A 25,095-nucleotide genomic window follows, 5' to 3' on the forward strand; every position below is an offset into this window, starting at 1 on the left:
GTGATCCACAGCATCATCACCCTCCTAATCCCTACCATCCTTCAGTAAGAATTTGTATTGTTGACTGTGTCCAGCTGGTGCACAGAATTCTGCTCTCCCAAGTACTTCTGTGCTATGGATCAAGAGTTTAAGCATTTGGAGAATAATTAAACAGAAAAGGCCGTATAAGTGAACAAATTTGATTACAAAGTCTTTGGGAGAGACTTTCATTTTTGCAAAAATGAGAATTTGCAGAACTGAAACAGATGCAGAAACAACAGAAGCACGGGTCTCAAAAATCAGAGCTAAGTCACAGAAGTAACAGGTAAGGTTGCTATATAACTGGAAATGAACCACATTGCACAAAGTACTTGACATTGTAAGACTACAACTAAATCACCAAAATCATTATTAAAATATACAGCAATGACCATTAATAACTTTATAAGTGGCATTTGCATTCTAATACTATCTGTCAAACCACCTATTAACCATCTCCAAAGCATCATTAGAAAAACCCAGCTAAGCAGTGACCGTTTGATATGAGATGTGGGCAAGTTAATGACACAGTGGAATCACAACTTACGAGCCTTTTTGACTCCATGTAGTTAGCCACATATTTATTGTATAGGAAGTTGTGTTTAGTTAATTCTTTAAATGAAAATAGACCTATCCTAATGTGGGGTGTCACCATTCGCTTTTTCCATCACTTTAAAAACATCAGAATCCTAAAAATGCAAACCTTGAAACTGTGCTGCACAGCTGTATTTTTCCCCAAAGCAGAGGGAGAGATGGGTACAGCAAAAGATAAGACTGGCTAAATCATAATGTCTTAATTGAATTCAGAAAGAAAGCAAACAGAAAGTAGGAAACTGGTCACACTACTAAGATCGTGTGTGTATTCCAGCACACAGGAAAACAGCTATAAAATATTCAAGTGGGAGGTGTCCAAAGGAGAAGCATGAAGAATAACACCAAAAAAAAAAAAAAGTCAGTGTATGAGATCATCTGTTAATAAGGGGAAGAGTGTGGAAAACATTGATCCATTAACCAATGGAAAAAGGAGAGCATTTTATAGATGATTGCAAGAAGGATTAAGTGTTACATGACCTTTTTGCATCAATTTTACAAAAGAAAATCCATCAAGAGCTGTAGACTAACACAAATAATCCCCAAACCAAAACAGGTATTATTTCCAGCTGTAAGATTGGAATGAAGACAGGAGAGTTCTCAGAGGACCGAGAAAGGGTGAATGGAGTTTAAAAAAGTGGAAGGGAGGCATTAAATCCAGTTTAACTTCAGTTAAAAAAAAAAACAAAAAAAGAAATCTGGAATAAGTAAAATAAACAGGTGTCTCCAAGTACCTGGAGGAGAGGTAGAAAAAGAGCAAGTGACATAAATCCTTCATGAATACATCGTGTCAAAGAAAATCGGTTTCTTCCAGAACTGAGTAACAGAATTCACAGGCAAGATGGAAGCAGCAGGGTCCCTGTCTCCTGACTTTACTAATAGTTTTATGAGGTCTTGTATGATAATTTCATAAGAATACTAGGTGCTAGGGAGGTATGAGCAAGAATAAAATTGCTATAACGTGAGTACAAAACCAGTGGATGCCTGAGAGCAGCAATCACTGGTACACAGTCTAAACTGGAGGATGTGTCACACAGAGGTACCCAAGTGCCTGCCCTGGATCTGATTCTGTTCAATGTTTTGATTTTGTTCAATTAATGATCTGGATGATTAAACAGTGAACAGTGTTACTAAAGCAGGTAACTGTGAAGCTGAGAGGTAAAGCAAATACACTGAAGGACAGAATTTGAATTTAAAATGAACATCAATTGAAGTAAAAGTCTTTAAAACAGAGTGGAGTTCAGCAGAGACAAATGCAAAGTATTTAAGCAAAATGAATCATCTGCCCAAATTATTTTCAGAAAAGCCTTGGAGGTTTATAATGGATCTGCAACATAACAGAGGTTGATATTGTCACACTGCCTTCTTCCCATCAAAATGCAACCATCACAATGTAGTATATAAACAGGGATAAAATCTACCCAACACTACAAGGAATCCTTCTCTTCAGCTCAGCATTGGCAGGGCTTCAGCTGAAATACAGGGAGCAGTTTTGGGTTCCCACACTCTGAGACAGACACAGCTCAGTTTAGGCTGCCCAAAGCAAGCAAGACCAGACAAAGGCCTAAAAAATATGAGCTATGAGGCAAAGTCACAGAAATGGGAGTGACAGAACTCAGACTGCTGTTCCTGAGGATGTGAGGGGGAGGATGATACAGTAACAGTCTTTAATGTATTTTAACAGCCTTTATATGTATTTTATATATACACATATTATATATCTGGTTTCTAGATACATATGTATGTATGTTTTATTTCAAAGAACAGAAAGGGAATATCTATCACCACGCTCACAGGGTATAAGCAGAAGCAATGATTTTTTGCAGTAAGAAAAATTCAGGATGTACCTCCCACACTCTAAGTCTTTTAGACCAGGCCAGAAAAACATGTATCTGGAATCACACACTCGAGGCAAGATTTATAGTGAGTAGTAGTTTCTTTTGTTAGTTTAGAGCAAGTTTGACACGAAGGAAGGCCTTTGTACAGAAAGATTATATGTTTATTCATCAGTTAATCTATCAAAAAAGACCTATCTGAGTAAACCCAGGTTCACTCAAACCTTTAGATCATCACAGCAACATCAGCACCTCATAAGACTTTATGTGCATGCTCATCTCTCCACGATGGGGAGAAGGTGAGGACCTTCAGCTCAAACAGCTTGGAGCTCTCTTTCTTTGCTTTTAAAACATCACTCTGCAAATATTAAAAGTCTAAAAGCCTTTCAGCATTTCAAGAAAACAACAACAAGTCACACACGGAGTTTAAAATCTCGACATGAAATAAACCCATTTAGTTGTATGAGTAGCAGGTTTTTTTCCAGAAACCTCCATTAAATTTTCAGTTGACATGCCTGGAAATTTCCCCTAGTGAATGCAAGGCTGCACACATGGAAATCCCTCAAGCTTTAAAACATGATTTGGATATTTTTCCTTATTAGCCCCTTGTAAAAAAGTTGACAAGACATTATTTCTGACAACTATCTGCTAAAGTAACACTAGGGGTTTTTTCACAAAAACAAGTGTTTTTCTGAAGGCAGTTTATAATTAGAGATACGAATTATAATGTAAGTTGGATTGCAACCCGAACTATGCCTTTTTCCATAACAAAATTTATAATGGAGACACACACTTTTAAACATCACATCAGACTAAAACTCAGTGTGTAGTTGTTAGCCCAGATAAGAGAGTTAAAGAATTTTTCCTGTAAATTGTTTTGGGGTTTCAGAACACACACACTCACGGAGAAGATACGTGATTTAAGATGGTTTGTTTGCCATAGTTGAGACTAAACAGTTTTAAAAATCTAAACAACAACAACAAAAAAACCTTATTCAAGAACCATGCTTTGCACGCTTTGCAACTGGATCTTTGTTTTCCTTTATCTCCCTCCTCAAAACAGAGGTGGGGTTTTTCCCTTCATGCTATTAACAGAAGAAGCAATGAACTTCTAGGAGGGTGGAAAAAAAAGTCCATTTCAACGAAGAGCCCAAGTGCACAAGCTCCTCTCACTCCCAGTATTGAATGCCTCCAAGTTAAATATTTACGCTTGAAAATTAACTACTGACACTGCATGGTAAATTCCTGTAACTTTGCCAACACTATTTAGATTTTGAATTTTCTGAGATTCTACGTTGGTAGAACATCCAGCACAAGGGGTTCCTGGCTCATGAATAAGGCCCAGCAAGAATACAAGCAGTAATAATTCACTATCAACACTGGAATAAACCACAGGACAACTCTTCCCTTAACATCACCACGTACATAGTTCTCTCCATGCAAATATACTTTATTTCAGAGCATGTTGCAAACTCACTGCTTCCTAATAAGATATTCCTCCATGTGCACTGAGATAAATTTTCAAGATTTCCCTTACTTTTCTACCTGAAAATGCTATGGTTTTCAATGAACATAGTTCAGGTGTTTGGGGTGGGTTGTGTTTTTTTGCTTTGGGGTTTTTGTTTTTTTTGGTGGGGGGAGTACTGGGAGAGGGGGCACTGTTTGTGCTGCATTAGTTTTAATTTTTTTAATAAAAGACACAACCAAAAGCAAATTATATTCCTATTTACTGATAAATTTGGGGTTTTACAGTTCAGTGTACATTAACAAAAAAGATAGAACCCATGCCTCTCCCCATTCTAATTAGCAGGTGATCAGAAATTATCGTCTAAGATTTCATCACTTGAGCGTTTCTAAAATTTTCACTTTCCATTTTGAACCAATGTAAGTAAAGCAACAGTCTGTTCTGCCTCCTTCCCCAGAGCCATCTTGCCAAACCAGAAGAATCGAGAAAGCCCAAAGTTTGAAAAGTCTCAGCAGTCACAAAAATCTAGTTTTGGATTTTTCCTCTTCTGTAATTACGGATTCAAGAGAACTAGACTGGGAAGTAAGGTCTCTTTTTTTTTTTTCTCCAGAGAGGAAGAAGAAGTGAAAAAAGCATGAAGTCTACTAAATTATAAGCCCTAAGGTAAGCATGTAATATGAAAAGTTTGAGCCAGAGAAGTCTGTAATACAACTCAGTTGAATTACAAATTCTATTACGAGATAAATTTCTTAGGGTGAAGAGGTGTTTAGAGGGCAATTTCCTTCAAAACACTTGCCTTTTTTTTTTTTTTTTTCCTTTTGTGGCTTTCAAGCTACAAGAAAACACGAAAACTCCCACAGAATCCTTTTTGGTGTCTTGAGATGAGTTTCTGGTGGCACCCAGATTAAGCTCTCAGAAGTCAAACCAGGGAACACTTTCCTTCAACCACAGCTCACTGAAACATTCATACAACTCAAAAATAGTAACAGAGGACTAGGGACATAAAGATCTTTTTTACCAGTAACAGTATTAGTATTTGTCTCAAATATGCCTGAGAGAACCCAATCAGCCGTGTGTTTGAAGGAATGGCTAAGCAAGGGTTTTTACATAAAACAGTAGCTCTGCTCTGATAATGCAGTCTCCAGCAGAGCACAAAGCATAAATGGCATATAAATTAAAAGCCCAACTTGAGGCAGTTATAGATGCACATCGCATGGTATAATGCATCAATACATCTTTTTAAAGGGGGGTACCCAATTTTTAGGGTACCTGTCAGCACAAAACCTTTGCAGCAACATGCTAGTTTCTTGAAGGAGCAACATGTTTCTTGGGCAAGCTCCAGGCATAGATCCTCAAATGGAAACACCAAGAGAGAGCTTTCTTGTTTAAATGTATTTTTTTCCACCATTTGTCTAAGTTATTGTTACTACTATTACAGATCCTGGGATCAAGCACAACTTTGGGAAAACTTCCTTGGCTTCAGTAAAATTCCTCTGATATAAACTGCAACTCAATAGGTTGGATTCTTCTGACAAGCTTGTCATCTTAACTGCTCACCATTTTCTTATTGGTGAATGATTACTTTTCATATGGTGAGTAATCTAAATATAACTTCTTTGCAGAAATTAAGCTCTTGCACTTTAAAAATAATCTTCACTGTATTAGATGGTCTCCAGATTCCTTGCCTGAGAATTCAGAGTGGGATAAAAATGAATACAGAAACCTGTTCATGTGATTTGCCTCACCCTACCTGAACCATTTAAAAAAAGGGATCTTGTCTAAACTCTCTCTATGGTCAGTGCAGAGGATCATTTTTTCTATCCTTAAGACAGATGTCTGAAATACAAGTGAAACCAGCTGCTCAAAGTGCCAATCTTCAGACTGTACAGAAGTAACCTAAAACATGAGTTTAATTGCACAACAAATTTAAGTGGATTAAATGAGATGATTCCCATTTATTTGTGGGGAGCACATGCATGCACATGTGCTTGTGAACAAGGTAGAGAGAAGCTCTGCAGCTGCTTTTAACCCAGTTCTGTAGCTGCTTGTGGCCCAAAACATGTGACAATTCGGGAAATGTGTACGAGTGTATGATATCTAAACAATTCAAAGCCTGCAATTTCAATATCCTCATCCCAGAAAAATCAATCACAATTCTTCCACAACTCATAGTATTCTCAGTCCAAAAATAGCAGCCTGTTCTCAGTTACATCAGATGATGACTAAAAAGCACAAAGGGATCTCTACATAGGTCTCTATCTGAGTTACTGACAAAAATTTCAATAGACACACACACACACACCCTCCAACACACACACACAAAAAAAAAAAGAAATCAAACTTTAGCATCCAGATCTAAATGGAGATCAGCCCTGACAAACAAGAGACAGTGCAAATTCTAACAGGCTGAAGGCTTTTGCTTCCTCTTTGTGTTTGTGGAGTCAGTGTTCAGCTGCACAAACCCAGGCAGCAGGCAGAGTTTGCTGGAAAGAGCTCAGCAAGCATGCAAAAGCAGAGTGTATATCCAAACTTCCTATACAAGCCATAAGTACTCCCTGCCAGCCTTCCCTCCCAGTGATGATACCCACGTCAGGAAGCCATTAATCTGCATTATGATACAATAACTCAGGTTTAAAGGGACCTCTGAAGGCCATCTGGTCCACATCCTCCTCCTTTTTAGCCTCTCATTCAAAGGGGTCACATTTCCTCAAGCTCTTTGGCTATTCAGTGTCATACTTTGCACTATTAGTGCTATCTCTGAGTCCACGTGTAGGGCTGTAAGAACTGACCACAGTAGGCACCCAAATCAAAGATTCATTCAGGCACTGGGCATACAAATTAGAAGAATCTATCTATCTATCAATACATCTATCTATAAATATATAATCTCTCTAATTTTCAGAGATGCATTATACTCGGTGAAAACCAGACATCTGTAAATTATATCACGAGCACCCACGCAAAACAGTTGCTTGAAAACTATTTGTTGCTTTTCATAAAGGCACAAATTTATTTTAAACTGCATTTATCTAATTTTAGGTTATGTCTGCAATATCCTAATAAAGATGCACTCCCTTCTTGAAATGCAGGCAGTTTCAAAGGAAAAGGTATTATAAGATATTTCAAGTGTCAAAACTGACTTTGATTTCAGCTATTAATCTTAGTGTTCTAAAAAACACATTTTTCTATTTTTAAAATGCATTTTTTTTCTTCCCCTGCTGCTTGGAGTAAGACCAACAAAACATCAGAAAAAGCAACTGAAGAGGTAAGTTTTGAAATGAACTACACAAAGAGTTATATCAAATCCTAAGAATTAAGTGAAAACAGAAAAGTTTGGTGTTTCTCCTGATTTCAGTCATCTAATGTTCTTATTTTTGCATAATTTTATACAAAATCAAAGTATTCAAACAGGGGGGTTCTTTGTAACTTGGTATCATTAAGGTACTAGAAAGAGATCATGCAAAACAATGGCAAAATTTGAACTGAGGGAAGAACAAAAGCTTCTTCCATTCTATCTATTTTCTTTCATTCACAAAATCTCAAGGAAATGCTCCATATATAAAATGCTCTGCAAAGCAGGGAAAAGGAAGGCCTTGTGTACTCCCCTTAAAACAAAACCACAGAAAATTACTAACCACATGAATGTAAACCATGTTATACAACAAAGGAAAACAGTGGCTTGGTTCAATGTCAGGGTGATAATAAAAGACAATTAAAAGAAAAAAAAAAAACCAAACAAAACCATTCCTTTACTCAAACTAGACCTTTGTGATCTAGAGGTATTAAAGTATTAACAGATGTAGAGTCATATTTTTATAGCACTTTGCATAGAGAAAAATAATTTTCATGAGTTGTTTGGTACCTAAGGTAACACATTCTATCTCCAATACACAGACATTTCCCTATCATGTTTTTATTTACTGGTATCTTCTTGCTGGATATTCCAAGTCTGAATATTAAGCACATGTAATATGCAGATGCAAAAACAAGCACTCTTGACTTGCTCTGCTAGTTAAGAGCATTTCCAAGCTAAATAAGGCACTAAATCAGAAGATTGCAACTGCAGAAAAAGGAGGTGGGGAGGGGGGTGGATAATAAAAGGGGGAAAATTTGCAAGAGAATCTTTGTAAGCACCTGTATGAGGAAAACCAGCATCTGGTTTACATCTCAGGCTGAACACTATAACATGAAACCCCAAAATAGTTCTTATGTCACTGGTTGACTATACAAACATTGTTAAGCAGCTTCTCTGTGACCTTTTCTACAGCAGATGCAGACAAATGTTTGAGACAGTCTTTATAGATTCTTTCTAAAAATAAGAACTCCTGCTTATATAAAAGCGAATTCATTGATCATTACTGAATTTACACATAGCAGAGCTAAGGTGGCACGAGCAGATCCACACCAGGTTTGTAGACCACTTGCTTAGAACTCAGTAGGCACTATTTTAGAACTGCCATTGAGTTACTGCTCCAGCTGCTGCTTCAGCTCTGCCTTCAGAGTTTTCAGATCACACCAAAGATGGTGAAAGCTGAGGCTTTTGTGTTCCTTTCTTGGGAAGTGCTGTGCACTTTGCAGGATCAACATCACAAAAGAAGCAAGGCATTTCCTATAAACCATTGACTCTGATAGCATAGGAACACTGGCCAAGAGATTCTCAGTTTCTACTTCTCATTAGAAAACAACAACAATAAACAAACAAACAAAAACACACACACAAAAAAAACCCACCAAACACCCCAAACCAACCAACAAAAGCATAACAGAAAACCCTAAAACATCCAGCCTATTTACAAGGCTTAAGCATCTCTCATTACCTCTGGAGTTTGCCATCAGTACTGTGCCCTCCCTCTTTGGAGGCAGAGTGTGCACACAGGTTTAACTCCTCTTTCATGACTGAGCTGGTCTGTCCTGAGTGCCAGTTGTTGGCTCTAAGTAATGGTCAGAGTGAACCAACACACAGACAACGTGGCCCTGACTGAGTTTCCACCTCCATGTGAGCCTGAAGTCCAGGGAATGTGGTTGTACAGAGCATTACTCTGGAACACACCACTACAGGTCCCAGTTCTAGAATCCACACCTCGAAAAGAGTAATGAAATAGTTTAAAGAACTGAAAAAAAAAGGTATAAGACAATGTAGAGTAGGATAATATCTTCGATGAAAGACTAAAAATATCTGAATCATTTAGTCTTATACAAAGAGAATCAAAAAAAAAATTCATGTGAATTCATCAGCATGAGCACACAAAAGATTTTTGACACCCCATGACCCTTTTAACTTACTGGAATAACCCTTATTATATTCAATATTTGGTAGCTGTAACTAAGCAAACTCAGATGTCTAATAGGGTACACACAGGTAACTGTGAGGAGGCCTAACCAGAGAAATTTAACTGTGAAATGTCAGGGATCACTTCCACTTTATCTCCCCAGATCAGGTCTGTGTAATTTTCTCATGTCCCTTTTGGTGATCAAATGGGAGGATTCAGAAACTGCTGTGAGAGATTCCTCAGCTTGGCAGATGTCCTCAAAAATCTGTTCTCCACAGACAGCCCAAGGACAGCAGGAAACAAAGCTATTAGGATGATATTTAAAATACATCAGTCAGAAGCATCCCTGTAAAAAAGGTATTTTTTGCAACATATTGAGGCTTGTAGTGGGATAAATGGAATATTTTCACATGTAGACCGGGGATCCCCATTGTTATCCCTATTTCAAGTTATTTGTAGCACAATGGCTTGATCAGACAAGTAGCATTACAAAAACAGCTACGTTTTTTTAAGTAAATTACTCCCACTTAAATCTATACATTTCCTGAAACATTCTCTTGTCTCAAGTTTTGAGTCATTGTATCATTACCAGGCACAGGCAGTAAATGAGCATTCAAAAGCAAATGGTGAGACCATGACAGAAAACATCATAGACAACCCTATGCAAAATTACAGAATAGCTTTCCATAGAGGCAAAGCATATGTTTGATTTCTACAGAAAGATTAAACTGCAAGCCACCAATGGGAAATACTACATTTAAAGGTTGTTGCTTCATTGAAAAAAACCCCCTCACTTCCTATTTTCAAAATTCAGCTTTCAAAACTGAGTCCACAAAGTTCAATTATTTCATCAGCACCTCATGAGAAGGGCAAGCGTTGCTTTGAGCTGATCTGCCCCATCACAGATGACAATCCCTGTGAGCAAAATTACTCACTGGTGCTCTTCAGGAAGCTGGAATAGGTGCTTCACATATCCCAGCTGCCATAGCCCAGCCTTTCTCCCAGGGCACAGCAGGTGTTTGTTCACTGTGGAGCTTATGCAAAGGGCAGCATGAGAGAGTCAAGGCTGCAAATTCTGGGAATAGAGGCTCTGAAGAGATATCGGGATGATGCATAAAGACTTTGTATCCCTGCTCGTGGCAGAGAGAGGAAGAAATTTTGAAAAGATACATGTTTTTCAAGATAATATAGTAGTATAAAGATATAAAGAAAGTGTGTGTGCCACCCTTTATTTATGGTGATAAAAACTTGCCCTGCCAAGACAAGTTAACCTTTTTTTCTGATGTCACCAGAATGGAGTACCATCGTATTCCTCCTCTGCCTGCATCCCAGAGGGACAAGGGCTCTCTCTCTGGTTGAAATCACAGATCCAGCACATTCTGGGCTCTGGTAGGCAGAAGCTCATCTGCCAACATGTCCAAAGTTGGACAAAGTTGCCAAGCTAGCAAGACCAAATGAATTTTGCACCTCAGTTTACCTTCTCTTTGAGACCCTGCTAGTATATAAGTTTGCAATGACTCAAAAATGACATGATCAAAATCAGGCATGCTGTATTTGTTCACCCCAAAGCACAACACACACAAATCAAAGAATTACTGCAGAGAACCCTCTCTACATTCCTATTACCTAACTATTAATCTTTCCTTGTGAATGTGGTACATTCCAGCCAGCTCAGCTACCCACACTGGCTAATTAGGAGGAGAAGACTGAACTGATGATAGCACAGTTCCTCTGATGCTCTGTCTTCTGGCACAATTGCCATCCCTCTCTGACACTGCCTGGAAAGTCCCATCTCCATCCTGAAGCTACCTGGTTTGCATTCACGAAATTTCCCACTCCTAAGCATAGTCTTGGGAATAATTAATTTTTTTGACCCTAGACAGAAACAATGATATTCCTCAACAAGCAGCTTCTGTGCATTTCCAACAGGGGTTTTACCCAAGTTATTGTTTTTCTTACCATGCTTTTCTTGGCCAATTTCTTTTATTTAACAGCATCCACTGAGGCAGGAGGCACACCTTCAATGTATTTGCATTCATACAGGTCACCTGAGAGACAGGTGACTTACTAAAGCCTAATACAGGCATATAACTGCTTTCTTGACACTGTGCTTCTGTTGCTGACAACCAAAATTAAAAATCAACACATAGGCATAAGGTGGAATTTATTCCATTAGTTTTAGCAATCTAAAAATCTGACATTTAGTCTAACTTTGTCATCAAAGCTTTAGCTATATAGTCAAGGCAGAGTTAAGTAGCTCCAAAAAAATCCAGCCTACTCCACTATTTTAGATACCTGTAATGTTCTGTGGCCATGGTTGCCTTCCTCTCCACTGACTACACACCAGCTCTAAATAATTAGCTCCAACTAGGCAATTTAAACACCTACAGTGAGGTAAAACAAAATCTACACCAAATGATTAGTTTTACTATATGAAGAATGACAATCTGAAAACACAGACCATTTCTCTCTTATTTCATACTATTCTATTTCTTTCCAAATCTTTCATAACACAGCCAGATCCTTCCAGTCACAGTCACTTATTCATTCTGGTCCACTAAGCAAATTATACTTCTGCCTATATATATTCACAACTGTGTAGGCACTGTGCAACTGCAGACATCTCAGAGACATTCTAATGGTTCCTGAGAGTAAGACAATTTTTTCCAGCTATTTGAAAACAAAAATAAAAATGCCTCATGATACAGACAGTGGGAAGATGGCAGATAAAAATCAGAAATGTCTGTATATCCAGGTTGCTATTCGAGCCCTGAGGGTGCCTACTGATAGGTATGTGAAGAACTGGGAGGAAGAGAGAGGTCTAACTCCTCTTATCCATTAGCACCAAGTACACTGTGTGCACACCACATACTACCACGTGCAGTCCCCAGAGAGAGACAGGTAAGAGTTCCCTTTTCTATCCATTTCCCACTTGATCATGGCAATATCTACATACCAGGAAAACATTATCTCTGCAATTCACATGCAGGAGCGAAACCACACGCATCCTGATCATAACCTATCTGATTCAAAATTCATACCAAAATCTCAGCATTGACTCCCCCTAATCCTGTCTGATCACTTGTTTCCAGTTACCCAAGATACTGGCCTCCTTCCATGACCATTACATTCCCCAGCTATAAAACTGATGACCACCAGGGAAAGATTGCACTTACAAAGAAGAGAATCCTCTTTACTTATTAATATGCAGCACTCATTACTGAAGTTAAGACTACTAAGAATAATTGGTATTAGGGCTGCAGGCAGATGACTCAGCCCTGGCCTGGGTGACTGAACAGGACATGGAAAACTACTGGATGTGACATGAGAAACTACCAGACATGATATGGCAAGAAGCTGACAAGAGTTACAGGTGGCATTGGGAGGGATGGCCAGATCCCCACACGGTTAAGAGGGAATTGAATTAGAGATGAATGAACTTCACAGTCAGTTAAAAGAAGCACTGAAGTACTGTTGGGGAGTATCAGGAGGCCAACAGCATGCAGGTATCTCTGTTAGTAGAGCCAAATAAGGCCAGGATTACTGAGGACCGGTATCAGGAACACCAAATTTGGATATGGATGTAGAAGAGCTGGGACAATGGGGAAAAACGTAAGTAGGGGCTGGTTGTCTATTCTGGAGAAGACTAGAGAGAGAAAGGAGGCCCAAAGGCAGATGAAAGGGGAGTCAGCAGAACTGAAAAGGGATAATGCAAATCATGGGACAATATGTACACAGGGGTACCCGCTGGGAGCCCTGCCTTCAATCACCACAGCTGGACCAGGACAAAAAAACAACCCGTTGTTCTGATTGTATCATAAGAGTCAAACCTGCTTGTGTGGTCAGGAAGGACTTGTGCACTCAGGAGGACCAGGGCAGGAGTTGCTCTCCTTGATTTCCACCCAGACACATGCATTGAACATCCCAGTATTGCTGTGCGTGCTACAGGCTTGATGAGATCGGTAACTACACACCATTTCATAACATGGATCTTGCTAAAATTAAATGTTATATTAAATCCTTTGCCTGTACCTCCTAGAGTAATATCTTCACATAAGCACACACGACATAGTTGATGAAGAAGGAGAAAATTAATTTTCCAAGACTATTGACCTGGCATGTTGTGAAGAGCAACAGAGTTTTTAACACTGGAAGATGTTTGTACTACAGGGATCATGACCACATAAATATATAAGAAGATAAGCAAATAACTACAGAGAAAACAATTTTTTTTCAATCTTCCAAAAGAAAAGAAATATAGCCTTCATAGAGGTATGACAGATTTTCTGGACTTCTACATCCTAACGCAAAAATAAATTAAAATACAGTCTGATGCTCTAAATATCCATACTCCAGTCTTTACATTAATCTCCAAACAGCACTAGGCAATCTGTCAGATCTCTGTTCAGTAGCTGCAGAATCAGGTTTAGATACTTTCTATTGCTGTTATTAGAACAACTAGCTACATGAACTAGAGTTTTAAATCCTAAGATGACAAGTGGGGCTTTCCATCTTCTGCAGTAATTCTATCTTTAAATAGTATTTTAAAATAATATTTCAACACTGACATAGGGAGACGAGTAATAAAATCCACCAATATATTAAGCCATCTGGATGAGCTTACATCAAATTCCTTTTGAAGTATCAAACACCACTGATATGTGCTATAAGAATAAATTTCCTTCCCTCTGATATTTGTAGATTTGACTCCACGCAGGACTTCCCCATCCATATTTCTCATAAATAATGAATCCTCTGGCCCTACAGCACACATGCCAACATCCTTAGCAACATTCAGTCAGGCCTAGCTCTGTATTCTGTGCACCAACGTTCTTCATGAGAAACCACCTTAAAGCACAGCAAACAGAATCTCAAAAATGCATACCCCAAAATAAAAGTAAAAAAGCGTTCTGGTGAAATAAGAGCAAAATCAAGGCAAAGCAAGATAACAGCAACGTTCTCAATAAGAATGCTAAGCGCTGGAAAAATAGATAAAGAACTGCTGACCCATATGTACTTATTTAAATGCAAGCTTTGCCTTTAACCAGCAGGATGGATGTTCCGGTCAAATGCATATCTATTGACAGAAATACTCTAAAAGCTGTGTAAATCACATTGCAAATTAAAAGCACTTAAGAAGATGTCTAAGCATAATGCCTCATAGAAAGTAACAGAAGTTGCATTATCAGCATTAAAAACTTCCTGCAGTGTTTGGTTGAATTATGCATATCTTAAGATGCGATCCTTTTTTAAGCACTTCACGTTTGACCATGTGCTACGACACTTTCCCAGAGATGCTGCCAGGCACCTGTAAAGCCCCATGCTCAATTTTTCTCAAGTTTGATACCTGATTTTTTTAAAAATTTTATTTTAAAACACTTTAGTTGCTTTTAAGAACTGCCAGTAGCAAGTCCCTCTAGTTATTTTTGACCGATTTCCTGGCACACATAACAGCTTTTATCACTGCGTGCAAATCGGGACACAATTTTTCATCTCTTATGATCTTTCTTGACACTCTTTGCCTTAAAGCAGATAAAAGCCTTGAAGCCATGCTCATGTTAATCTTTCACTCTGCTTTTATTTCTGACTTTTGCCATAATGGCTGAAATGACAAGTGATACTCTATTCCAGTCACCGTTGTGCGATCGCATTTGTTTTCAAATCCAAAATTGAAATTAAATTATTAACTCTCTTTGTCATAATGTAAAGCCAAAACCAAAATTAAGAATTTGTTTTTTCAACATATTCCCCTCATGAATTCCCCTGTTTTTGATTTAAGCAAGAAGCTTCATCCCATTAAACAAGTAGAAAATAATTCTTACACAGAACTGTAGATAAATGTCTCTGAGAACTCAGCAGCATGTACTGCTAAGTGCAGGACCACCCCATCCCAAACACCAGCTAACAAACATTTCACCCTCCCAGAATTTGTGCCAGACAACATATTATTGTTCTATCACTCAAGCCATCCACTGATTTAGGAATTCAACTCCGACACCACCTGCACCAAACCTGATGCCTGCAAATCTCAGGTTTTTCATTTAAAATTTTCACATAGGTGAAAACGATGTCAAACTTTCATGTAATCCACACCTAGATGCTGCTCCTGAATACAGGTCATACCGAAGTTCCATTAAACCCACAATTAAACCTGACCACTCTCAATTTTCACCCCATAAATGCATTTTACTTCTCTCTAAAGACACCAATTCGAATTTAAATTACACTCGAAAACACTCTATGCATCTATACAACTTATAATAGGCAATAATAATAGGCAATATACAATTTATAATAGCAGTAATAGGCAATTTAAGTATCATATGGGAATTTCAGCGCTCAGGTGAAGCTTTCCTCCCTACACATAAGTCTATTTGTTCACTACTCCAGAGAGTAATGAATACTATGGATTTCCTCTGTTTTCTTAATGGCTCTTGGGCTTATCTGACTTCATTTGCTGACTTTGCTGTCAACTGACTTGCTGTCAATATGCTAAATTCATCCCAAGGAAATCAGACCCCTTTGTAGTTAACTAAATCCAAATTCCTAATATTTACATATAGGATCTGCATGGAAAACATTCTTTTGGGAACTATATGGAAGTTACAAGATAGAAAAAACAGCAAAGTTTGGCATTACAGATCAGTCTTAATTTTCAGCTTCCTGGCATTTGTCAATCTGTATCAGACTTAAGGTTCAACATCAATCCACTATGCAGTGTACTTAAGTGCAATAATTCATTTCCCCTCCGTCTTCGACAAACACAAATTTTAATTCCTGAATTCACCTGGATTACATTTGCTTCTCACACAGTTCATTGCAGTGTTTCTGCAGCTAAAACTCAGGAACTCTGCCACTAACAGCTTTATCACACACATTTCAATTTCAGAATTATTATTTTTGCTAATAATACACGAAGCAGAGTATAGCTGGTACCTAACAGAGCTCAATTGACTTGCAAGCAAAGAGACACGAGTATTCTTTTTGTATAGGTAAAAGACTACTTCATATTAGAAAAATATTTGATGTATCAATAATACATATTAAATTTTAAAAAACATATCACATTTATAAAATGAGGACTCTTAAGAACTCTTATATCTAGCCATCCATATTGGAGAATGGAAGCCTTTTTTCCTCCTTTGGAATAAAGAATCTGAAATCTGATCAGTAACATGAATTCGTTCCTACAATGCCTTTAGGAAGAAATGTTGAGTTAATTACTCAATTACAGCATATTTACTTTGTAATTATAATGTCATGTTCAGTCATATTTAATTGTTTTTTCCAAAATACCCAAAGGCAACCATACACATAGTGGGCTGAAAACCTGAAAAATTTTAGATAAACAACAATACCATTTAGAGAAGCATATTTTAAACATATGACAGAGTATCCTTTAAGGTTAGATGGATATCAGACGACATTTTCCTTAAAACAATTAACTCCAGATTTATGTGCAAAATGCAAAAAGAGTTCCTGTGGAATTAGCCAGATTTTTACTGGGTCTGGTTTGAAAACCAATAAATTTCCAGTCACCTTAAAAATTACTTTATTTTAATATTCTGTCTTCTATCAAAGAAGCAAATTTTCCCTCCCTCCTAAATGTGCTATGTTTGTTGGTGTGCAGTTGATGAATCTCGTGGATTTCTTTTATTTCTTTCCAGCTGCCAGGTTAAATAATCCCTTTTTTTTTTTTTAATCCCCATAGACAGGGTTTTAGCTGGTACTCTGCTAACTCCTCCCAGCTGTTGAAGGACATTCAACTTGCTGGTGTTTTTTGACAGATTCTGAATGTTTTGGCAGCCATTGAGATTTAGAATTTAATATCTGAGACTGGGAAAAACATAGACACGTCCAAAAAAAAAAAAAAAAAAAAAGGAAAATCGCAGAAGTCCTCTACAAATACATAGTCTTAGCATTCCTAGATAAGTTTTTAACATCCTAGAGAATATCCATTAACAGTTATGTTGATATATTTTAGTCTGTAAGGAAAAAGGAATCTAAATCAAAGTTGGGATCCCAATCCTGTTTGGATTCAAGCCCTACAGTTATCACTTGCACAGTGATTTTATGCGTGGGTATATATACATCCCAACAGAAAGAAACTAGACCCAGCTAAATGGTTATAAATTACAGCAGGATTCAACTATCAACCAGACATGTTAACATGTATTGGAACGCTGAAGTGAACCACTCACTGATTTTTACCACTTTTTGGGAAAGATGCCTGGGAAGGGCACATACAGAGCAGACCACCTTCAAAGCCATCATCAGTCGGTTCTCCTCAATTTAATCTCTTGAGGATGAACTGTGCTAATAATCTCTCAGCTGTGGATCACAACAATTCAGCCTTGGTATCTGGACAACTGCCAATTTGAGCAAATAAAGACAAAACGTGGTTCCATCAAACCTCCTGTCACTTTCTACAGCACATGTATAAACCTTTTCTCCTTTTTTTTTCCCTCCCCCCACACCCCTCATGGGCTGTCAAGTCCACCTATCCAAACCATACAATCTCTAATGTTTTATTTAGGTTTCTGGGAGAAACTCAGCAAGCCCTTTTGTTCTGGAAATCTCTATACACAGTACAGAGATACCCATGACTCTTCCAGCTGGAAGAGACCTACCCTGAAACCATCTCCAGTTCTCAAAGAAGTTTATACTGCTTTTATGATTATATCCCATCCATAGAAACTGAGAAAAACTTTTAAGGACTCTTTCAGAAAAAAATTTATGTATACTAGCAACTACAGCCTGCTTTATTCCACAACAACCTTGCAAGAGCCACAGGTCCATTTGTGATCATACAACCTCAGCACTGGTTATCAGAGCTTCAGCAGGACCACTCTGCCACCTAAAAGCACACCTGCTCTCTGGCAGAAGAACCATTACTCTGCCCAGAAGTCTGACTGTGACTGCCTCTCTCGACAGGAATAAAAAAAAAAAAAAAAGAAGGCTGAGGGGAAAAAAAGAGTTTTCCATTGGCTTAAATGCACAGTGATGCTTTTACTCCAATAAAACAAACAAACAAACAAAGCCATTTTAGAGAATTTAACTCCCACTGGTAAAATTACAAGAAATGCCAACTTAACTACCAAAAGTATTCTGTGGCAACCAATGTCTGAACCCTTAATATTGTTTTCTCTTTCTAAAATTGATGATGCTGAAATTCAGTAATAAACATTTTGATGAATACACTTGCTCTCAAATTCATATCATCCCCACTGCCTAAATAAAACCAGTGTTTCAGATTAACAAAAAATATATTGGGTTTGTCTACAGTCTTAAAGAAAAAAAAGACAGGCAATTGAACCATTTAATAACATTATGTTTTGTAAAGCATATATCTGCCACTGGAAAAAGCTTTGTTTGGTGTTGATCTGATTTGTTGTGTTCAATAATTCAAGAGAGACTTTTACTGCATGCAGTCACATCTGTTATGTTGGTTGATAGTCAATAAATTTAGAGAACACACTTGCTCAGAAGAGATCTTGTATTTGCTGTTCCTGAACTTGAATGACTCTGTTCCTTTAATTATTTCCCAGAAAGGGTTAAACAAGACACTTCCCAGGTCAAATTGCCACAAATGTCAATTCACACACACCCACCCAAAAAATAAATTTAAAAGTGATTGCCATTCAGATAAATCCTATTTTAAGCATGGACATAGAACCATTTTCCACAAAACTGAAAGAAAATAAGCCAAAACTAAGCATACACAGTAACACCACAGTTCTACGACATGTTCCCTTAAGTGTTTTGAGGAAACAAAAAGATGAGGACAAATGATTCAAAGTAAATATCTTGGTAGGATAAATTAGTTCCACATGGCAACACTGTGTCACGTCTGCTGCAGTGAATTACTCAGATGTAACCCCCAAAACATATTTGATCACAGAGTAGAGACACAGGCAAGAGTGGATTCATAAAGGTGCCTTGGTTGCAGAGAGCACACCAGGTAAATGTTCATGGTAGCAGTGCAAACTTCAGGTAGAACCAGTCAACAGGAACTCTGATGATGACCTAACCAAGGTTTCTGTGACTGTGACTGAAGATAATTTCAAAGACAATCTTTCAAAAGTATATACTTTAAATTCCAGGATATTTAAATACTCCTTGTAAGGATAGGAAACGCTTTGCTGAAGACTCTACTGTCACCTTTCACAAGTAAATGCAGTGCACTGTATTATGCACAATGTTTAAGTACTGTTACTTAGCATTATATTAAATATTTTTATATTACACTACTATTTCTTATTATATTGCATTAAATGCTTTACAGTTACTGAAAGTTCCAAGTACTTTGAGGCAGAAGATAATACTTCATAAATACGAGTGTTTATTGTTAAAAAGGATGGGGGGATGGAATTAAAGTGCCGCATTTTTAAACAGTGATTCAGACTCTTTTCTACAAAAATCTTGAAGATAAGCTGTTTCAGACCACTTAGAGTATTCTTTATGCCCCACGACTAATGCCCACTCTGACAGCAAAACAAGAGCACAAGAACAAATAGTCCAAAATGACAATTCAGTTTGCTAATCTGATCACTTTGTCACCATGGAAAGAGCATGGTTTCTCCTACACGTAAAAGCATTTCCCCAAAAAAATAACAGGAAATAAAACTAGCATTCTGAAAACAGACCAGAAAATTAAAGCAAACATCCAATAAATTCTAGTGCATACAGCCAACGGTTTTGTCTTGTAGCACAGCATGAGACAGATTTCAATCCTTCAACTGAAATCAGCTGTGAAGTGTGCACAATCATCTCTATTTATACCCGCAAAGTTAAGGGGAATATTTGTGGGTTTGACACTCACTTCAGGTCAGAAAATGCATTAGGGACTATGCTTGTGACTTGACCCTCTCGCTATCAATAGGCTTCTGAGAAATAAAGGGTATACTAATTAGTTCTTAATTTAACAGATACAGAAGATACAAGGACTATGAAAGGAGTGTCTTACAGGGGAAGATTTCAAGAACAGTGTATGTGCAGGTTTGGAAAGGAGGTTGCAAGAAGACCTAATTATGGTTGACAAATACCTGAGGGGGTTCTTTTCTACAAGCAGCAGGTAGAAATCTGTTCAAAATATGCAATAAGGACAAAGCCCAAAGGCATTTTCTGAAATTGAAGGCAGGGTAGTTCAGACATGGTGTCAGAAATGGCTTTTCACTCAGAGAATCATTACTACACGGAATAAATGACCTAACAGGGGCTCTTCAATCCTAATGAATTTTATTCCGGGATAGACACTTATCTCTCAGTGCTACATCTCGCCTTTCCTCCTGAAGAGCAGGGTCTGGACGAGCATCCCGGGAAGTGTCTCTCCTGCCGAGCCCCTCCGAGCGCCGCCGGGCTCCGCGGCCCTGCAGTGCCACCTTCCGGGAGAGGCAGCCCGGGACCCCCCCGCTCCCCCTCCCCACCTAATCCCCGGAACTGAAAAACACGGCAAAACTGCTGCCTTGGCTTCATTTCCTGCCCGATCGCCAAATCTCCCCAGGACAGACCCCGCCGGACCCCAGCAGGGCCAGCAGCGAAACCTCACGAGGTGTTCGAGCAAGGCTGGAAAGCCAAAGCGGCCACCCAGGGGCCAGGATGGCTCGTTCCGGTCCCTCCCCGGAGAGAGCTGCAACACGTGGGTTTGCAAACTGATTTTCCATTTTGTATTAGGAGAGCAAGTTTTCAAAGTATTATGAGGCAGCGCATTAAAGCTGCCCATCTAGCATTCCATCCGGTCCCACGTGTGCATTAGATGTGATGTAGTTACTTTTGAAAGCTTTTGCTGGTGCTTATCAGGTGGGTTTTCATCATTTTCTAGACAAACACGTGCTCTATGGTATTAATGAATAATTAACGGTTACAAAAAATACACTCCGTTGTGGGGCAAAAATGAAGATTGGAAAGAGCCTCAGCATCTACAAACAATACTGTTTACTCCCCCTTCATGCAATGGGAGACTGTAATGAAAACACAGTAGGCTTATGTTTTAACACCCCCAAAAAATTAGGAAATTCTTAGTTTAGGGTCAAACATTTTCAGGGTACAAAGTTATGTTCAAAAGCGTAAAACAAGTGTATTACAAACCTACCCAAATTAGCAGTTAAGAAGTCAACAAAGCACTTTCAAATGCAATTTCTCTTCCCCACAGCCCTCACGGTGTAACTAATGGCCTCTCTATGCTTTATTTATTTATTTTAAGTAAGCCCTATTACACCAGCTCCCCTACTGCCCAGATACCTGAGCGTAAGGGCTGTTCAGCAGGCTGATAAAGGGCTGACTGAGATCAGACCCATGCAGAGAGCAACTGCTGGCAGAGGCCTAGTCATGTCACTCACGTTTCAAGAACAGACATCAAAATTGGTCTTGCATCACTAGAACCTGGAACATTTACCTTGCTGCCAGCAACCGAGAAAGACGCAAGACTTATCCAAATCAGTCTTCTCTCTTAGAAGCAAGGAGTAGACAAGGATCACAGACCTCACTTCATCTTCCACTCCCTTTCCACCACTACCTCACAACTGGGAATCTGTGGTTGCTTTAATGGCTCCATTCCACGTTGTGATTGGTTTACTCCTGTCTCCTCACCACCAGGTTTTCTTGACTACTGATCAATTTAACCTTTCAGGTGCTGTTTGCACAAAATAAAAACAGATTGTAAATAAATGGCAGCCTGAGCACTATCAGGGAATGGAACTCTCTTCCACCTGGCTGATTTTCTGTTTGCTTTAGAAGTTGTTCTTTCACCTGGGAGTAATGACAATCTGCATCAAGAGACAGATGCAAAACTGTTCCTCCAATTATATAATCACTGCAGCTGATAAGGAGGGAGCTGGATTTAGGTTGCCATAGCGTTGGCATATTGCTATGGAGGCTGAGCTCTTCATCCACTTTATCAGCTCTGGACCAGGAAGAGCAGCCCAATTATGCCTGCTGAATGCATGTGCTGCGGACTCGCTCCCACTTGGAAGGAGCACTCTGGATCAGGGGCTGCTTCCTTTCCCCTCCCACCTCATTTCGACAGAGTGGCTAGGGGTGGGGGTGCTGGGTGGTTTTATTCTTTTTAAGCTGTATTTAATCGGAAGGAGGGTGTTATCTCCGAAACCCACTGCCCCTCCACCATTGAGGGCTGCCACAGCGCTAAGGCCCCTCCCCAGCTGCACCCTCGGCCGCCCCTGCGAGGGACTCGGGGGTAGGGGCAGCTGGGGGGCTCACCCGGGGCACCCCCGCACCCCGAGCAGGTGTTCGGTCACGGCGGGCGGGGGCTCGTTTCCAGGCAGGCAAGTTGTCGCCGGCCGAGGGAGGGGCTGCCCTGAGGGCAAGGCCGGGGGCGAAGGGCGAGAGGAGGAAGAAGTTGGCCGCCCTGGGGGCTTCTGCTGGGGAGGGAGAGGCAGCCCGGCACCCGCTCCCGGCGGAGCGCTGCTCCTCTCTCGCCGAGGGGAGGAAATGGCTCTGTCTGCTCTGCAACACCGACGTGTGTGTGCAGCCAGGGCTGGAGGGAAGGGAGAGGAGGGGGTGACACCATGCAGGTAATAGGATAAAAATAACTTCAGGAACGGCAGATCGGGGTTGGGCGGGGGGGGGGGGGGGGTGGGGGGAGTGGGGGCGGGGGAAGGCTTCTGGAGTTTGGACAAACAAAGTTTTACTACAGGGAATAGCGGGGGACGTTTGCTAATGCCGAGGAGCAGCAGCACGGGTTGGTATCCATGATGCGGGCGATCCTGAGAGAAGCTCGGCGAGAAATCAGTGCCCCAAGTAAAAACCAACTTTAATTTTAATACAGCCACCCCCGATGTCCCTCGTTCTCTCAGTATGGGCGCGTGTATGGTGCATATGCGTGTAAACAGATAATTCTCCCTTCCCCTCCCCTTTCGTGTGAGAGATTAGAAATAGCGTAAGAGAAGGGAAGGGCTCCTCTCCCGGTGTCTTACGAAGCCGTACCCAGACGGGGGTTTGGAGGACCGGGACAACGTTAATTGGGAAAGATCCCTTAATTCCAGCCACACTGCGAGTTAATCTTCCTCTGACACGGAGGAGTGGGTTGCTCCGCGGCTCCCCTCAGCCCTTGGCCCCAGCGCGCAGCCCCTTTGCTGGGCGCCCCTCCTCACCCCTCCGCCTAAGAAGGCGACGACGGCGACTTAAAGCAACTTTTCTCTGCCCGGGGTTTCCTAACACCCGTTCCCTGAGGGGCTGGGGTGGTCTCTTCGCAGCACGCCCGGCCGAGGGGAGCTGTATGCTCCGAATGGAACCCGGTGTCAAAGGCTGTCCTCTGCCCCGGCCCCTCCGCCTGCCGCTGGCTGTGGCAGCGGCGGCTGAACTGAGCCGAGAGATAACGGACAAAGGGCAGGGTAGGGAATGGTTGCTAGGTCCTCGGAGGTAAATCTCAGGCTTACCTTGATGGTTTTCTTCTGGAATGTACATCCTCTTGTTTTCATTGACCATTTAAAACGAGTCCAGATTAATCCCTCCGAAAATCGGCTTGGTAAAATTCAAGGAAGAATGGAGCTGTAGAATTTCCCCTTTTATTATTACCTGATTCCCATTATTGCATCAAACACCAAAAACTGATCCTTTCCACTACTGCCTCCTTTAGTGAAATTGCAATGCATCCTCAGTACATCCGGGCCCCTTCCAAGAATTTAGCACAGCACCTCTGGCTGTTAAACCATAAAAAAGAACAGGAAGGGGGGAAACGAGAGAGAGGGGGGGGGATAAAGGAAAAAAGCAAAAGCATCCAGGACAAACCTCTGAGGGCTAAATGTCTTTTTAAAATCCACCAACTACAAGAGTAAGAGAAGGAGGAAGGCAAAAAAAAAGAGAGATGTTCAAACGCTGCTGCTCCTCCTCTTCAAAGCCATTCTGAGCGCGTTGTGTTGGCAGGGAGCTGTTTCTGCAGAGGAAGAGAGCACAGTCCCAGCCCCTTACTCCCTCCCCTCCCTCAGCGCGCTCGCTCCCCGCTCTCTCCCTCTCGCCGACAGACAGACACACTGAACGCTTCCAGATGTTCCAGCTGCGGCGGCTGCACGCAGCCCCCCGCGCACGGCGTTGGGAGCCGCCGGACTTGATCTGAAAGTTTAACACGCTGCCTGCCTCCACTGCGCCTGCTGAAGCCTCGCTACAGACATGACGTCAAGGAGGCGAGCTGGAGCCGGCTGCCTGGAGCGGAGAAGTGGGGGGACAGGCGAGGGGAGCGGGGCCGGGCCGGGGGCGGCGGCCCGGGGGCAGGGGCGGCCCGGCCGGACAGCGGCACGGCCCCGGCGCAGCGCCCGCCGCCCGCCCGCGGCTCCCGGCGCCGCCGTCCGCCGGCCCCGCTTCGATCCGGTTTCTCAATATTGTGGGCTCTGCCCTGCGGTTCCACTACGGAATGCGAGTGTGAGCTGCATTTCAAGGAGGACAGAACCGTTCGCATCGTGTGCGAGCGCTGAGCGAGGCGGCAGAGCGGGCTGCGGCTGTGTTTGATCCGCTACGAGCAGGCAGACACACAGGCACGGTAGGCAGGCAGAGATACCCGGGGGTAAGTTGCACAGACGAGAGGATGCACAGATGTTTAAATAGATTAATCAAGCCAGGATTTGCAAAATCCTCGGTGGAAACACCAAAGCGCTCCGCTGGTATCCCACCACTTGCCTTAATTATGCCCATCATTTGGCCCTCTACAATTGGAGCCTCCGCAGAGAGCAAAAATGACTCCTTTAAAACAAAATGCAAGCTGAATGCAGTACATGTTAAACCTATCTGGACTCTCCGAGCTGCCATGTTAAACAAGAGATGCAGAGTTCTAAAACACCCCTCAGGAACCACTGCAGAAGCTGCCACAACCTGAAGAACTAATCCACTCTGACGTACACGGAGGTGAATGTCCGGAATACCGTGTCCTATGTGCAAACCCCTGGCTGTAGATTCTCATGATAACCAA

At 40.9% G+C, this 25,095-nt stretch overlaps 1 protein-coding gene across 10 annotated transcripts in view; it reads right to left on the reverse strand.

The window, feature by feature from the left end:
- CACNA1C (calcium voltage-gated channel subunit alpha1 C) overlaps positions 1-24,259 on the reverse strand; it is a 431,119-nt gene extending 406,860 nt beyond the window's left edge. For 4 of the 10 annotated variants that reach the window (XM_027726697.2, XM_027726696.2, XM_027726698.2 and 1 more), the window contains exon 1: positions 23,573-24,097. In XM_027726697.2, coding sequence (XP_027582498.1) covers positions 23,573-23,621 — 49 coding nt within the window. In that variant the 5' untranslated portion in view covers positions 23,622-24,097. Of the gene's footprint in view, positions 1-23,572 lie in introns of all 10 variants that reach the window. The other 6 variants (XM_027726705.2, XM_027726703.2, XM_039383224.1 and 3 more) reach the window with 2 other exon arrangements.
- Between the last annotated feature and the right edge of the window lie 836 nt (positions 24,260-25,095).

This window comes from Pipra filicauda, unplaced genomic scaffold (assembly GCF_003945595.2).
Source record: "Pipra filicauda isolate LSUMZ 115617 unplaced genomic scaffold, ASM394559v2 scaffold2_size9829703_pilon, whole genome shotgun sequence".
NCBI lineage: Eukaryota > Metazoa > Chordata > Aves > Passeriformes > Pipridae > Pipra > Pipra filicauda.